Source organism: Amblyomma mixtum, chromosome 5 (genome assembly GCF_055824585.1).
Source record: "Amblyomma mixtum isolate Tamu chromosome 5, ASM5582458v1, whole genome shotgun sequence".
In the NCBI taxonomy this organism is placed as follows: Eukaryota; Metazoa; Arthropoda; class Arachnida; order Ixodida; family Ixodidae; genus Amblyomma; species Amblyomma mixtum.
The window spans coordinates 175,318,010-175,333,969 of NC_143016.1; the positions used below are offsets into that span (position 1 = coordinate 175,318,010).

The 15,960-nt window shown below is 49.1% G+C and overlaps 1 protein-coding gene across 3 annotated transcripts in view; it reads left to right on the top strand.

The window, feature by feature from the left end:
* Duox (dual oxidase) overlaps window positions 1-15,960 on the top strand; it is a 183,534-nt gene that overhangs the window by 83,967 nt on the left and 83,607 nt on the right. For all 3 annotated transcript variants that reach the window (XM_089546380.1, XM_089546381.1, XM_089546382.1), the window contains exons 2-6: window positions 737-826; window positions 5,121-5,279; window positions 6,463-6,650; window positions 9,484-9,685; window positions 12,114-12,280. In XM_089546380.1, the coding sequence (XP_089402506.1) occupies window positions 737-826; window positions 5,121-5,279; window positions 6,463-6,650; window positions 9,484-9,685; window positions 12,114-12,280 (806 nt within the window). The remainder of the gene's footprint in view (window positions 1-736; window positions 827-5,120; window positions 5,280-6,462; window positions 6,651-9,483; window positions 9,686-12,113; window positions 12,281-15,960) is intronic.

Sequence of the window (15,960 nt, forward strand, 5' to 3'; positions counted from 1 at the left end):
CTGATTTAATGGAAACAAATGGGGTGTTCTGAAACATTAATGCTGCAATGAAACTTTTCTACGATGAGGAAGGAAAGAAAAACCGTCGCTTGTGGCACTTAGCGTAGAATACAATTGTGTATAAATTGGGGGAATTAGTTGCAGCTTCTTAAGTGGAACGATGCAAACAAAGGTGAGACGTAGAGCTCGGAGACCAAACACCTGCCACCTCCTCGCGTAGCCTATCGGCAACTTGCAATACTAAACGTACTACACATAATTTCTTGCGGGTGACTCCTGCTTGGGCATTCTGTGTCGTGCTGGAATCACTGCGAAACAACACGGCATGGTTCTGCAAATGAGTGAATGTGAATCAGTGTATGGAGAGTGTGATCGTTTGAAATACGAATTTCCGTGTGAAACTTTGTGACTTTCAGCAGAAGAACTGAAAGGCTGATAAATATCTGACAAGGATACGCACTACGTGTGAAACTGCTGGCTGTAGCAACGAACAAGAGACATCTCGCTCAGCGTCGGTTTTCGATTGTTCTGAGTGCGCTCAAGAGCTTTCGCTGATGCATTACCTTAACTCCAAGATGCGCGCTTTTCACGGTGGGAAAACGTTCTATATTCAGCACCGCATTCTTAGTACCAGAAAAGTGACATAGTTCGTATTTATACTGTGCGGGGCAGGCTGAAAGAGACTACGGTGAAACCATGCTGACCTGTGCTTCCCTCTGTTTCCTTCCTTCTGCAGATGAGGCTTCCTTCTCCCGGATGCACATCGAGAAGCAGCGCTACGATGGATGGTACAACAACCTGGCGCACCAGGACTGGGGAGCGGTCGGTCAGTGTGCTGCGTGCCTTCGCACTCCTTACTAATGCACCTCTTTGATACGGATGACGTGATGGGCGCACAGCCTGCAGAGGGTATACCGTAAACTTATCCGCCGGAAATCACCAGCGGAAGCGCTCCGTGTCATTAGAGTAACCATATGGCGGTAAACGTAGGTATCACCGATAGCACGGTGACTACATCCAGGTTCGCCACTAGTTAGTGCCCAAGCAAGCCCACCTCTCGTAGTGGAGGGAATAAATGTTCATAAGGAAGTAATATGCTGTGCATAATATACACAAGGAGGTAAGGAGGTAATAGATAATTTTGATTACAGGGAGCTTACTTAGCGGATTGGTTTTTAGACTATTTAAATAGCACTTTCGCGAGACGAAGTACCCTCTCGTTCTCTCTGTTTCTTTCAATATCAATATGTAATTCAGAACGTTGTATTTTATACTGACATTAAAGGTTAAAAATTTTAATTAGCAATTTACTGATAAAATTATAACATAACTACGTTTGAAAATTATCTCACATCCTCATTCATACGAGTCAGACTGTAACTGATATTAACAGAGTGTTCATGCGAAACTTGCTCGCCCACTAAATTTCTATTTCATTGCCATAAACCAGCAAAGTATAAGGAATGTCTAAAGCAACTGGTGATTCATCAGGTGCGTCACTAATTGAATGTCTACCAGTTTATTCGTCTCGTACTTATGCTCTTGTTACGCGGCGGCCAGTCGAAGAATGAGACGTGGTGAACCATGGCTATGAGATGATTTAATGGCCGCTGGCCTAGCACGGGCGCTCCGTCCCGCGCCACTGCCAGCTTCGTCTTCGTCACACTACCCGGGGCCTCCGAGCGATCGTCCCGATCGGTGACGAACAGACGGCGAAATGGCGATGGTCTTGAGTGAAGGATCGAACAATATGTAGAAGATGGTGCAGTGCTGGCCGCCACGATGAGGAAGATGAGAGAATGAGTCCCGGTCAACGAAGCATCCGGGCCGTAGGGTGCTGCAGGAGCTGACGGCCGAGGTCTCTGGACGCACCGAACGGCAGGGGCAGGGGGACGGTGTCTTCACGTTTGGGTCACTAGGGTCTTGGGTCGGTGGGGTCTTGGGTCCGTCGGGTCTTGGGTCCGTCGGGTCTTGGGTCGTCGTGTAGTGTGGTCCGGGCGGGGGACGGGGCTGGGGTGAGCGTCGAGGTCGGTTCAGGTCGGGCGGGCTGGGGCACGGCCGTGCGGCGCTGACTAGGTACTCACGGCCGACGTCCACGGCAGGCCCAGGACGCCGAAGCTCCGTGACCAGGATGGCGATGAAGGGACCCCAGCACCTCACACCAAATGTTACGCGGCGGCCAGCCGAAGAATGAGACGTGGTGAACCATGGCTATGAGATGATTTAATGGCCGCTGGCCTAGCACGGGCGCTCCGTCCCGCGCAACTGCCAGCTTCGTCTTCGTCACACTCTCACGAAAGTGATATTGCTAAACAGCACAACGGCATGTTGCTGTATAATACTAATTCGAATTTTTAAGAAGCACCTCGATGTATCTACTTTACATCGCAACTTGCTGGGAAGCTGATGGTCGTTCGAGTGCGTAAACCGAGAAAGCAAATTAATTTTGCGAACTATACCCACCCATTTTTCTGTCAGCACCAGTAAACACGGATATCAAAGTTACTCTCCGGCATGCATATTTACGTGGAATAATTTTTTAAAAACATTCAAACATTAAAATGTATATAGCAAAATCGAGAGCTTTATTGTACTCGTCAAAGACTCAGGATTCATGCGATAAAAAACGATAATTCGGCTTTCATTTGTTCCGAAACGCCTAAGGGATCTTTGATGGCAATCGCAAAAAAAGTGAGAACGGAACTAGCGATCTTAGCGCCATCTCATAGTCTTTTGTCTGCGCTCCTGCATTTGCCGTGTGGTTCCCAAAGGCCCGAGAACGCTGTTGCGGAGTGCCTCGCCTGCCACAGCTCACTATTTTCTGTACGCACGTTGTTGCAGCGCACCCAGCATTCGCGTCGTGGTTTCACCGTGCGCGTCCTTGCGCAGTCATAATCAGTATGAAGGTGATCGCTTTGCCTGCCTGCCCGGATTAAAGTGCTCGATCTTCTGCCACACCAGACAATATTGATTGGTCATGCTCAGCCGACACGAAACCGATCCCCTCTCTGTTGGGTGGGCTGTACCTAAACTTAAGGGGAGCATGAAACACAGCTGAGCGATCCGATGCTCACTTGGTGTTTGCCTCGCGTCGCCGCCGTGATCGGAAAAAAGGCTGATTAGGCGACCCACTACGCACTCCGCCTGAAGGAGTTCATTCGCGGAATCGTGAGGTCCCCCCGGCGGGCGGTGAATGGCGTATGTTGAGACGCACTTGCAATCACTCTCGTGTCGGATGGTTGCAGACGCGCTCGCGCCCTCTTGCCCTGAGTGCATGCAAGAACAGAGAACGGCAAGCGTAGTGCTTGCGCTGGTGAGGGTGCGTATAGCATGCCAAAGACGTTTCGGACTAAATATGAAGTGCTGCAGGGAAAATGAAGTGGTTGGGCTTTTGGTTGGGCTGCTTGTGTACCGAAGAAAAGTTGGAGACTTAGCCGAAAAAGCTTCGAGTTTGAGAGTGTGACGGTATCGCTTAATTGCGGGTGCGGTGTCCGAGCGTCGCACGTCCGCAGGTAGGAGCAATACGCAAACTGAAATGACGTAAGGTAAGTGAATGAAATGGCTGTCGGTCATACCACAGTGCTAACCACAGATGGCCCGAAGCACCGGAAAGTAGAGAATGATAAAGCATCGAACATATGTCTTGACAGTGAGCGTGTACTGCAGGCGTCAGAAAAATAAAACAAGGAAATCACTGCTCAAATTAGGCTCAGAGAGGAGGCTACGCGGAGGAGCTTAAACTTTTTAGCCTGGAAGCAGAGCAGAAAAGTGCTGGCTTGTGAATAATCCGAATGTCGAACAGAAATTTTTAGTAATATAACTGCGATATTCGAATTGAGATTCGAAAGTTCTGTCTCCTACGCATTTTGAAAATTTGAAAGGGCCCGTTCCCTCAGAAGAATGGGATACCTGGAAGCGCATCCAACAAGGGTGTTTGCCTCTGTGTCTTGCCGACAATGCACTAAATGTTCAAATATCACACCCGTCCCGTATGTCGTCCGGTGGCGGTTAATAGCGTTCTGGATGTGACTGCATTCAATTTTCAAGTATATACTTCGCCCGCTTATATCATGAACGACAGAGGCGGTAGCGGTTATCCACCACCGATGGAGAAACGAAGCGGAGACGCCCAGCGCTTTTTCCGTACGCACTTTACCGAGGACGCCGATATCGGTGGCGCAGTACACGAGGTGCGCTGCTCCGATGTTACATATATACCTTGTAGAGCCCCTCGAAGAGAGAGGCGCATGAGGACGCATGTTGCATGCGGTATCAAGCCTAAAGAGCGTTCTTATTGCCTGGAGAAACTCGCAGTACTGTGCAAATAAATGCCTGTACCAGTCGTTAAAGGCACTGATTTTTTTTATCTTAGGACGATGTCTGAAAACGCACCATAAGATGTTGGGTTAGAAGATACTGCAGCGCCTACTTTTAATCTATTAAGTCACCCGCTGACATTACCCTCTCAATCATTTCAGGCGGTGCTCCTGGCTCCGTAAATAAGCAAATTGATGTATACGTTTACCAGCAGTCATTTCGAAGTGGCACTCTTTACGAACATTCTTTCAGAACTACACGATTCGGCAGTACAAACAAAACGCAAGTTAAACTGAGTAAATAAAAAGCATCTAGTGCGGTTAGCAAGTCCGCATAGCTCCATGCAGCTTTCTTTGCCTATTGTGTAAGCCTACTCATTGAATGCGCCTGCCTTGAAAATTTATTCACACTGCAGCGCATACGCGGGAGATGACGGAATATTAACGACATGTTCTGAAGGGCAAGTTGGTCAGACATACTTACTGGACGTGAGACGTACACTCTAAGCAGAAAGGGGTAAAACGGGAGTAAGCTGTCCTCTAGCGCACTTTCTTTGAAAGAGGGAGTGCACTAGAGGAGATCTCACTCTCTTTTGTACTCCCATACAGGTGTATTTGTGTTTAGAGTGCAGGAAGTGATGACAAGAGTACATACCTCGCACGTGTGTGTGTTCTTGTCATCGTCTTCTCCTGTGCATATTCTCGTCTGTTGTAACTCTCCGCGCCGGCGCTGGTTACATGGAGCATCCGATTAGGGCGTTGCGCGTACCTGACCTGCTGCCTCCTCGCCCCTCTCGCCTGCAGAGAGCCAGCTGGTGCGCAAGGCCCCGTCGTCGTACGCCGACGGCGTCTACATGATCGCCGAAGGGCGGCCCAGCGCACGCTCCCTCAGCCAGGAGCTGTTCAAGGGCGAGGACGGCCTGCCCTCCGCGCGCAACATCACCGTGCTGTTCGTCTTCTTCGGTGAGTGCACCCCCCCCCCCCCCCCTCTCACTACCAGCTTCTACACGGAGGCAGCTCTAGCATGGAAGCGAGCAGGGGACGATTACTCCGTAGCTATGGGTGAAAAGTGCACCTCTTAACTTCGTTGGAAATAGAGCCCCTCTGGACGAAGAATGCCCGTGCGGCACTTTGAACTTCAGGGTAGAACTAGCAGCAGAACCGGTGCCCGTGTCCAGGTTGACTGCTCCCTTTTTGGGGCTTTTCTCACCTGAGTTGTCTGGTGCACACAGCTTCTACAGAACGCATGTGCTGCAAGACATCGATCACAAGGCCAACAAACTAGTAGACAAGCTCCTCAAGAATTAAAGCCTAACCTAAGCTGCATATTTGTCTCGGGTACTGTGCAGAAAAGAGGATTGTAGAGAAAATAACGCGTTGAGGTTTTCACAGAAATGCACACAAAAACGTGGAAAATTTTTAATAGCAACAATTCTCATTGCCAGAGCAGTTCCTTTGTTTCGGTTGATTTTGGTTTTATAGGGCTTAACACCCCAAAGCAACTATGGGGCTATGAGGGAGGTCGTAGTGGTGGGCTCCGGATAATTTCGACCACCCGGGGTTCTTCAACGTACACTGAGAACGCACAGTGCAGGGGCCTCTGGTTTTTCCGAATCATTGAAACGTGACCGCCGCAGCCGGCATTGAAACCGTGGCATTAAGGTCGGAAACTGAGCACCACAATCATCGAGCCAGTTGCATTTGCCCCCGAAAGTAGGACGCTTAGCTTTCCAGTTGTGCCAGTACGCGACACCTTTCGGTAAACATTCCGGCAATAAAAATTCTTCTTTATTAAAAAAACTGCATTTCCACGGAAATCGCATTGCTCAGCTGTTTCTACTTTACGAATTATTGAATTTTTATTTATTCTGAGTCTTTTGAATCACAATCACCCTGTAATAATTCCGGTCACAAGGCTCGCTTAATCAATGAAGCAGCTGTTTTCTACCGTTTATACCCTCTTGTTTCCCATTCTCTCTGTATGTAAGGGTCCACCAGCGCACTAATCAATCTGCCATTAATTTGATTCGCGAGGAAGCAGGGCGATTGATTAATGAGGCCTCGCCTTGTTCATCGCATTGCGGTAGCCGACCGCGTCGTCTGCTCCCGCTCAGCAGCTCTTCTCGCTGTGTTCTCTGCCCACCAGGCCAGGTGATCTCGTCGGAGATTCTGATGGCCAGCGAGCCGGGCTGCCCGATCGAGTTCCACCGCATCCCCATCAGCCGCTGCGACGAGATGTACGACAGCAAGTGCACGGGCCAGCGGTACATGCCCTTCCACCGGGCACACTACGACGTCAAGACCGGGCAGTCGCCAAACAACCCCAGGGAACAGGTGCGTCTTCCTAAGATTCCTCGGCATTCATCCGAACCGTGCCGACAGTGCAGTGAAGCGAGGTAATGTTGATCCTCCGCTTCCCAAAGTGGGAAAGCAGCCACTTCGGGAATTCAGGAGGTGCGATCGTTCGCGGTCGATAGCCATGTTCGGAGCAGCGGTATTCACTTAGCTGACGCTGTTATACTATTAGTTGTAAATGCATTCAATGGCACAGCCAAGCCCTCCTAGGTGCAGTTGTGCAGCAGTTAAGCGATACGCCTCTGCTCTGCGGTAGCAAGGGCTCCTAGCGGTGCGCCTTGTGCGGCCCACCGCTCGGCTGAGCGAGAGAGAGAGAGATAAAGAGAAAGGGAGGAGGCAGGGATGTTAACCAGAAGAGTATTTTGGTTGCCTACCCTGCACTGAGGAAGAGAAATAATGGGATTGAGGAGGGAAAGAGAAAAGAGGTGAGGGGCACACTCACAATTGGTCCCTCAATGGAGTCACTCTCAGGAAGCAAAACAGTGCATTGTGGGACTTGAGGGCAGTCGCCTGCTGCGGCCACGGCCCCATGGTCGTATCCTTTTTTAAAGAGCGAAGATCGAGGCCATTTCGAGCACAACACAGCGTATGTCTTTCGGTCGCAAAAGCAGGGTACTCACACAGGAGATGTAAAACTGTCTCCTCGCAGCCGCATCTTTCATATGCAGGGCCATCCCAGTCCGTATTGTGTATTGCGATCAACCAGTAATTCAACAGCTACCTGCAACAGAGGGCAGTTTGCTCTTTGGGCACCACCCGCCGGAACCATGCCCGTGGTTTTTCGCTCAGAACGCTGACGCCTACACCGGATTTTCCGGAGAACGGGGCCCTTAACGCTTTCGTGTTAATACGGCCCCTTATGTGCTTTGACAAACCCGAGTGGTATAAACTGTTGAACCCCTCGAGGTTACCGCGCCAAACTGCGAGAGTTGCACGTGGAAGCACGCTAGCTTGAATGATGAATGCCGCGCCCATGAAGTGCGGCCCAGCAGGTGGTCTCAGCAAGCGTATATCGCCCTATGAAGACTCGAGAATCAGTGTTCGGTGGCGTAGCGCTTGCGTGCAGGAATCTGTCCTGACGACAGTGTGAACACACGCCAACAGAATGTGCGCAGTAAGCGTCGCGTCTCCGTCTATAGTTTGCTGAAGACTTCGTGCTGGTGCATTGTACGCAAGTTTAGTATTGCAAAAGCTATTGCTAGGGTAAGTTTGCTGAGCCATTTCGAGGTCGTATTAAGCGTAGCGGCCGAGTACGTGAATGCCTATGGTTCGGTGAGGCCATTAATTTATGCCGACAAGGCGCCGGCCGTCACTGTACGCCGCTCTATAAAAAATCTTCATTTAGCCTCTCATCAGAGTTGCGCAGTATGCCGGAGGCGAAAGATTGTTATCTTTAAATGCCAACGTGACGAATTATTTAATGCTCACCTAGCGGCCGGGAGCAGAACGCAAGCTGGAGTTTGCTTCGTTCATTTGCGCTGGCTTCCTGCGCTCGGCACTTTATCACCGTCGGCGCTGGGCAGCAGTGATAAACTGCGAATTCTTGACACTTCTTGACTGCTCATATATTTATGTTGCGCAGTTTTTATAGCGCGTGCATTCTCGATGCCTTCGAAACCAGATCAAGGCCTCCGTCGACCACGTGGCGGGTTCGTCACGCGAAATTGCAAAATGACGCTCGAGCTCGCTCAGCGTGCACACGTGGGGACAGCAAGGAATCCCGCAAGAAGGCGCCGTGTTGTGCTTCCCACGTGCGAGGAATTTCGGTGCCGCGGGGATGATGGATGACGCCTCCTGTTTCGGAACAAAGCGCGCCTCATAATCACCGAAAAGTGGTGGAGAGAGCTGCCCGAGACTTGTTCGTGGCTAGCAGCGTAAACAGGAAGCCGTACCCAGTTGCGCGTCACCTGTGGCTAGACCGCCCACGTGCATGTTCGCTTAAATAGTAGCTGACGTTGAACTGTTGTATTCAGTGACAAGTACATGAGGGCAAAAGCCTGAGGTCCTTGATCTGCAGCCGTGTAAGAACGAAAAGTTTATGGCAGCCACTACGTGTATGTGGGAACCAGGGCCTCTTGCCCGCGAAATTGAACGAGGACGTTGTAAAGACCGCTCTCGCGTGTTATTTTCATGCTGCATGCCGACAGAGTATAGTTCGCCAGGCTACCACAACATAAAAACGCACCGGTTTTCCCAGCTCATGTGCTGTACTTACGTTGGGTCGGGGCCGCACTTATATGTGACCTTCACCCCTATCCGTTCAAAATAGCTCCGGTCATGCTGTGCGGTGCTTAGCAGACAAAAGGCGTTTTTTGGCGCTTTTCGAGGTGGGGTATACCAGTTTTGTTTCTAATAAGGGAGTAATTACTCACTGACATCCACCTGAACGCAGCTTTCCGTTGTAGCCGTATGGCTGCGCTCAGGTGCATGTCGATGAGTAATTACTCCCTTATTAGAAATCTACTCCACATTGGGGGATTCCCCTAAAATTTGACCAGTTTTGTTTCTGTTCTTGTTGATGGTATCGCAGCTTTTTTCTGTATTTAGCGTCCTATTCATAAATGTTCTGGGTTTGAGTGTCTATGCACTGGCATGGTGTCGAGGTCAGTAAAGATATTAGCACATCTATCTGGTGTTACGTTACAGATTTGCGCGACACGTATTGCTTGACAGGGGACACTCCAGAGGGCGTCTCGCCTGTATCCAGCCTTTTTCTCGGCCTTGTCTAGGTTGACACCTGTTTCGCGGTACTCTTGAAACTGCCACGTGCGCTGACCCCCGCATGTGCTTTCCTCTCTTTCCGCCCCGGCAGACGAACCTGGCGACGAGCTGGATCGACGCGTCGTACGTGTACAGCACGAGCGAGACGTGGGCCAACACGATGCGCTCCTTCGAGAACGGCACCTTCCGCGTGGCCGACGCCCGCCTGCCGCCCAAGAACAAGGAGCGAGTGCCCCTCTTCAACTCGCCGCCCGCCCGCTACCTGGGCGTCATGAACCCCGAGCGCATGTTCAGTGAGCCGCCTTCTACTACTCCCTCTGCCTTTCTTTCTTTTGTCGCTTGTTTTCTTTTTCGGTGTTACGGTTCACGCTTTGCTTTATTTGCGAAGATCTGTGGCGTCTTTCCCATCCTTCCCGTCAATCCCAACAGTTCCTGGGGGATCCTGGCCGACTGCTAGCCTTGGAGGTTAAAACCTCCTCTATTTCGATTGAAAACAAAGTTTTTTTTCTCTCTCCCACCTTCTCAAAAAATTATTTCCAAACCGTATTTTTCCTTGCTGCTACAAGCGTGGGAGGTGCACAGAAAGGGCTTGATGTTCGCTCAGTCGATCAGAAAGTGCTTCAAGATGTACCAAGGTCTTCACGGTGCTAGTGGCCGATGTTTACGCGCCGCTCGCTTTGCACTATCAAACTTGTCTTGAAACCGGCTGAAGAAACTTTCCTTTTTGCAGTGCATTGCGATTGATGTTATCGGCGCATTGATGACAAGCGGCTCGTATTAGCGGAAATTCTCTAGAATCCTCGCGAGTTGACGCACTCGGTAGCTAATAGATGCATGAAGCGCTACCGCCGCCATTGCACGTCAGCGCCTTCGGTGAGGCACAGGTATAGTTCCCGACCTCTGTCATCTTTTGTAAACAAATGGATGGCATTTTCACATGCTCTTTTCTAAAAACCACACCGCTGCGAATGCCTTACTGAAGAAGTTCCGATGTCGGCAGACACCCTTGTCTGATTAATGGCAACGGATCTCTTACGGCAGAAATATCCATGCATGATGACAGGGAACTGGAACTAAACGTAACATTGGTGGCGCTTCAGACGGAGGTTTCATTTCGAAATTAACTTTTCTCCGAAGAGAGCAATGCTGGAGACCCGCATCGCTTTTGCATGAAACGCAACACTAACGGAACGTCGGCAATTTTGTTGCTTGTTCTTGCACATGAGAGCAAAATAAAATGCTAAGGTTTCTACTCCAAGGCCGCCGCGCGCGGTGGCTCAGTGGTTATGGTGCTCGGCTGCTGACCCAAAAGACGCGGGTTCGATTCCGGCCGCGGCGGCTGAATTTCTTTGGAAGAGAAATTCTAGAGGCCCGTGTACTGCGCGATGTCAGTGCACGTTAAAGAACCCCAGGTGGTCGAAATTTCCGGAGCCCTTCACTACGGCGTCTCTCATAGCCTGAGTCGCTTTGGGACGTTAACCCCATAAACGAACCAACCGTTTCTACTCCAAGCAAACGCATGCAACATAGTGCAACACACAAGCGGCCGGCGCTCCGTACCATAGACTAGCGCGACATGTCGGCGCGTTGCCCCCCCCCCCCCCCCCCCCCCCCCGAATAAAAAAGGTCTTTATTGCGCACCCGTACCACGAAGGGGCCCCTTGGATGGAGCCACCCTGTCGACTAGGCGTTGAACCAGCACCTGTACCAGCGCGCTTCTTCCAAGACAGTATACAGCTTAGTCAATCGGCAGGTAACTCCGATGGAGCGGGGTACCTCTACCCCCTTGTGACGCATGTTGGATCAGCGCGTATACCCGTAGCAGCAAAAGTAAAAGCGTGCGCTGCGCTGACTAAGCGCGCTGGCTGCAGTTCAGACTTGATATACTGAGCACTCGTGCACTACGCCTACGTGCCTTAACTTCCAGCTGCTGCATCGTCAGCTAATGCAAATGGCCATCCTGCTTAGAGCTATATTTTACACTTTACTGTGCAAACACGCGAGGGCGCAAGGAATAGGAGATGAAAAACATCGATGCCTTACACTTTCGAGGAACAAGGCATTTCTGGAGGACGTCAGAACTTTGAAACCGCATGCAACACACAGCTGTGTTTTCTTTGCAGTGGGGAGAGAGGTCATCGCAAACCACTTCACAGCAGCCCAGCTTTCGTATTCAGCGGCGTCTTTTCATTTGAATTAATTCCTGACACCATTCCCTCCAGTATACTGCGTTTTCAATAAGCAGTCAGTGTGCGGAAAATAAGCAAGGGTGCGAAACACAGGATTTCGCGAAATTTTTGCTTTAAACATTGTTCTGCGCCAAATGTTTGCTTGGTGGAGCTTATAAACTTCTTGTTTATTGCGGTAGCTCACTCTTCTGGCTTTTTGCACGCGCTACTGTTATGCAGGCCCTACACCGGTATGGAATTAAATGGTTCTCTCGTTTTTTTTTTTTTTCGCCTAACGTCCGGCGCTCCTACCGTCCTATTCCGGCGGAAGCAAGGACATGGCAGCATTCCAGTCAGTGTCAATGAGCGAAAAGAAACGCAGCCTATGACTTGACGCTGTTACTTCATCTAGCGCTCGCTCCGTGGAATTCTTGTTGTATTCTATTTCCCTTGTTCTTTTCTAAAGCTCTGTCGGCAGCTTTGCAAACCTCCTCCAACTCCTCGCCAGACACTCTTCTTCCCGTGTAATGGCGTTCTGCTGTCATGTGCGCAGTTCTGGGCGACCCGCGGACGAATCAGAACCCTGGCCTTCTGGCGTTCGGCATCCTCTTCTTCCGCTACCACAACGTGCAGGCGATGCGCATCAAGGCAGAGCATCCGGACTGGACGGACGAGGACATCTTCTTGCATGCCAGGAGGCACGTCATCGCCGTGCTGCAGGTGAGCGTCGCTTGTCTCCCTCGGTGCAGGTGGCGGAAAAAGAAAGCTTCGCTGGACATTCACCATGGTAGTGCGAATTTAAACGGCATCAGTCCCAATAGCCGATTATAGAACGTAGGTTTAATTACACTTAGTTGTGGTATTTGTAATCACTGTCGCTTTTGTGCCGCTACATTTGCGGTAGTGTCATGTTTAGGCTGTGTGCATGATTCCAACGTCATTGTGTTCAGACTAACCAGTCTTCTAGCTAATATGTTTGGGGCGTTGTCTTGGCGTGATGAGTTACGTCACTTCACCCTTCACAATTAATATAACACAAAGCATCTGGTGTCTACGCCGATGACACAGGCGCCACGTAAACGGGAAACGTGACTACAACAGCTATCGGTGCAAAAGATAAAGGTAAGACATTCCCGCCTTCAATTTGCACGGCGCTCAGACAGCCGTGTAAAAGCCTGCATCGATTTCCGCGTAGCGCTAGTATGCAGAACAGCACAACCAGATTCCAGCTCCTGGACGCAGAGAAAAAAACCACTACGCTACTACGCTCACGAGTCGGATAAAAGGTGCTAGTTAATCTGCCAGTTTTTTTTTTGTTAAGCCGCTACTATTGACAATGGGCGCCTTTGACGTCGCTATGAGAGATAGCTAATGTGGGCAGCCAGCGCTGATATCTGAAGCGGTACGAATGAATTCTAGAGTAAAAGTTATGAAATCCGTTACAGAACGTTTCTTTATGCAGTCTATAGACTCTGCATAAGCTTTTGTCTGTACAATCTATAGACTATTCTTAGACAAAGCCTGTAGACTAGTCCATAGACAATACAAACCATATAGACAGTGTAAAGACGATCTATCGATTTATGGCCACGCACTTTTAGTGGACTTTTGTCTATAGACAGTCTATGGACTATAAATAAAGAAAAGGAAACATCCATAGGACATGAATGGAGTATATAACAGTCTGTAGAAAGTATATCGACAATTTTTTTAAGGGAGCGGCCTTTAAAACTTTCACCTCTGAAGAAGGAAAATACATGCTACGCCTCCGTCTCTTCAAGACTGATTCAGGCCACGGAAGGCGTCGGAACGCGAAACCACACGCGTGACTAATGACTCTGGGAAGCCAAACCAGTACTGATGCTCCATTTTAGCCGTGCTGTCCTGCCGTAATGGAAATAAGTTTCTGCTGTTTATGAAGTGTTCGATACATGAGGGCAGGAAGTTGGTTATCGTAAGTAAGTCCAATTTTAGCTGAAGTTGGTTTCATTCGATAAATGTGAAGGGAATAGACAAGTGAAAGATGGTTGTTTTACGCTAAAACAACCCAAAGCTACTTTTTAAATGTGTCTAATGCGATGGGAACTGTAAAGGGGTCAAATAACTAGTTCGTCACTGTGCAAGGTGCCGAAATATTTCAAAAACAGAAATAAGCGGCAAACATTGCGCCGAGGCCAAATACCAAGGGATAGCTTTCTGCTTCACTGCTATACTGCTACGCTGACTGCACAGTCGCAGTTGGAGAGAACAAGACGAGTGAAGCTACGTTTAATACGTTTAAGAGATTCTGTTTGATACAAGTAGGATCTCAAGGTGATGAAGAATGTTTGAATTTTGGGGGGACCAGTGTTTGAAAAAGCAACTTTTACGAGCTTCGAGTGCTGCAATATTACTATGGAGAAAAGCCGGCATGAGATTAGAAACAGTTCCTGTTGGGCTAGTTGGTTTTCCCCAGATTGTATAGTGTCGCCTTCTATTCGACTAGTCTATTGTGTTCTTTTGCGCTGGTTCATCAAATTATGCGATCAGCATTCTAATTAGCCCAATTAATTTAAATTGCACCCGTTAAAGTGGTTCTGATGCAAACACCCGAGTATATTTAATAGATACGCAAAGGTGCGCTCTTTGGATCATATGTGCGAGGATAGGCATCAGGTCGGCGACGCGTGACTTCGATTTCTTTTACCTTCATTTCCGTTTGCAATGCATTCGTACCCTATATTCCAGTATACCGCCAGTTAAGATCTCGGTCCTTGCTGATTACCTATAGCTTTTATTTTACTGCCTTATTTTTCAGTATCTTCATATGCACATGTAATGACAAGAGCGATTTTATTTACCGGGCGCGGACACTCTAAGAAAAACAAATTAATTTTTTAACTACATTTGAGTCTTGCGGAGACTACACCGTGTGCGGACTGTATATCGGGAGTTATTCTGCATCATTTCAGTGTAGGAATAATTACATTACTATGAAAGGTGTTAGTTTCATTACTGAAATAGATCGCACAAAATAGTATAAAGGTATTAGCAAGAAGAATAATGTTCGGCAGTATTGCAGTGGGGAGAAACTTCGTATACATAAGGATAAAAAGAAGCCCCAACAATAGAACAATAGACTCTCCTAATGAAGGCTAGCTCAAACAAATTGGGAGCGGTTCGTGAAAATTCCGTGCAATACATTTTAGGATGCAATGTTTAATAGTCCTAGTTCTGTACGTAGCAGCGTGTCAGAAACGTTGCTGAACGTTTCAGGGGCGTCTGAATATTACCAGCATGATGAACAGTGGAGGGGAGACGAACAGAGACAAGCTGGTGAGACGAGCTGCATGTAGAATTAATGTAATTCTCGAAAATCATGCATGCCAGATGTGGAGAATAACTTAAATGTTGTAATAATTGCTATCCAGGAGCATTGAGGAAGGTGTGCTGAGGATATCGATAAACGCTAAAATGCTTCTTTTTTTTTTCAAAATTGAGTTTGCTGCCACAATGAACGCGTTCTTGATTTTATGTCGGACTGTTAGCCTGTGCGATTTCGGGATGACATGAAAATATTGTTCCGTTACGCGCAACAAAAAATTGGAATCGATGCACAACTTGTTCACCCCACTTACTATCCTTTTTCATGCTTCTCCTGAAAAGCCTGTCTGTCCAGGGGGATTGAATCCGGGGCTATTATGAACAGGCCTAATTTGCCTTTTTCTTAATCCGCATCCCAGTCAACGTTTGCGGCATTCCTTTTTTGCAAGATCGATCTGAATTATTATGAGCTGACTGGCAAAATAAATTTCAAAACGTCCCTTCCCCTCATCGTGCAATTCTTTAGCTAACATTGTCGCCACGGTGCCGCGACCGAGGCTACGTGGCCATCCAGCCGTGCACGTTTCAGTCGCACAAAGGGGCCTTTTCGAGCAGCCGTCCGAGCATTCGACGCGAAGACAAACTGCGCTCCAGGGGCGGTCAGCCCAGCGCGTTGCGACGCGACGCCTCCCGTGTCCCACTTCTCTTGCAGTTGCTTTTGCTATGAATGCGCCGCAACCAATCACACCGCAACCATCGGCAAAGGGCGTATGCAACAACGCGTCGATACTTGTACCGCGTGGTGGCGCGGTTATTAATGACCGCCGCTACGAACACTTCGCGCTGTGCGGGCGACATGAACAATGCGCTGAGGGCAGAAAAATACGCGCTTCGCATGGCCATGTGAGTTGATCGTTCGGCTGACCGCAGGCGGAGGGAGCTCAGTAGACACTTTTAGATCGACGCACACACCGCCCACTGCGTTGCGTGCGTTCTAAAGAGCACAAACTCGACACTTTTAGTTTTTCATGCCTGCGTCCCTGAAGTGGATGTACACACGGTGGCGCCATCTATTCACAAGAAGTCAAACAAGATCA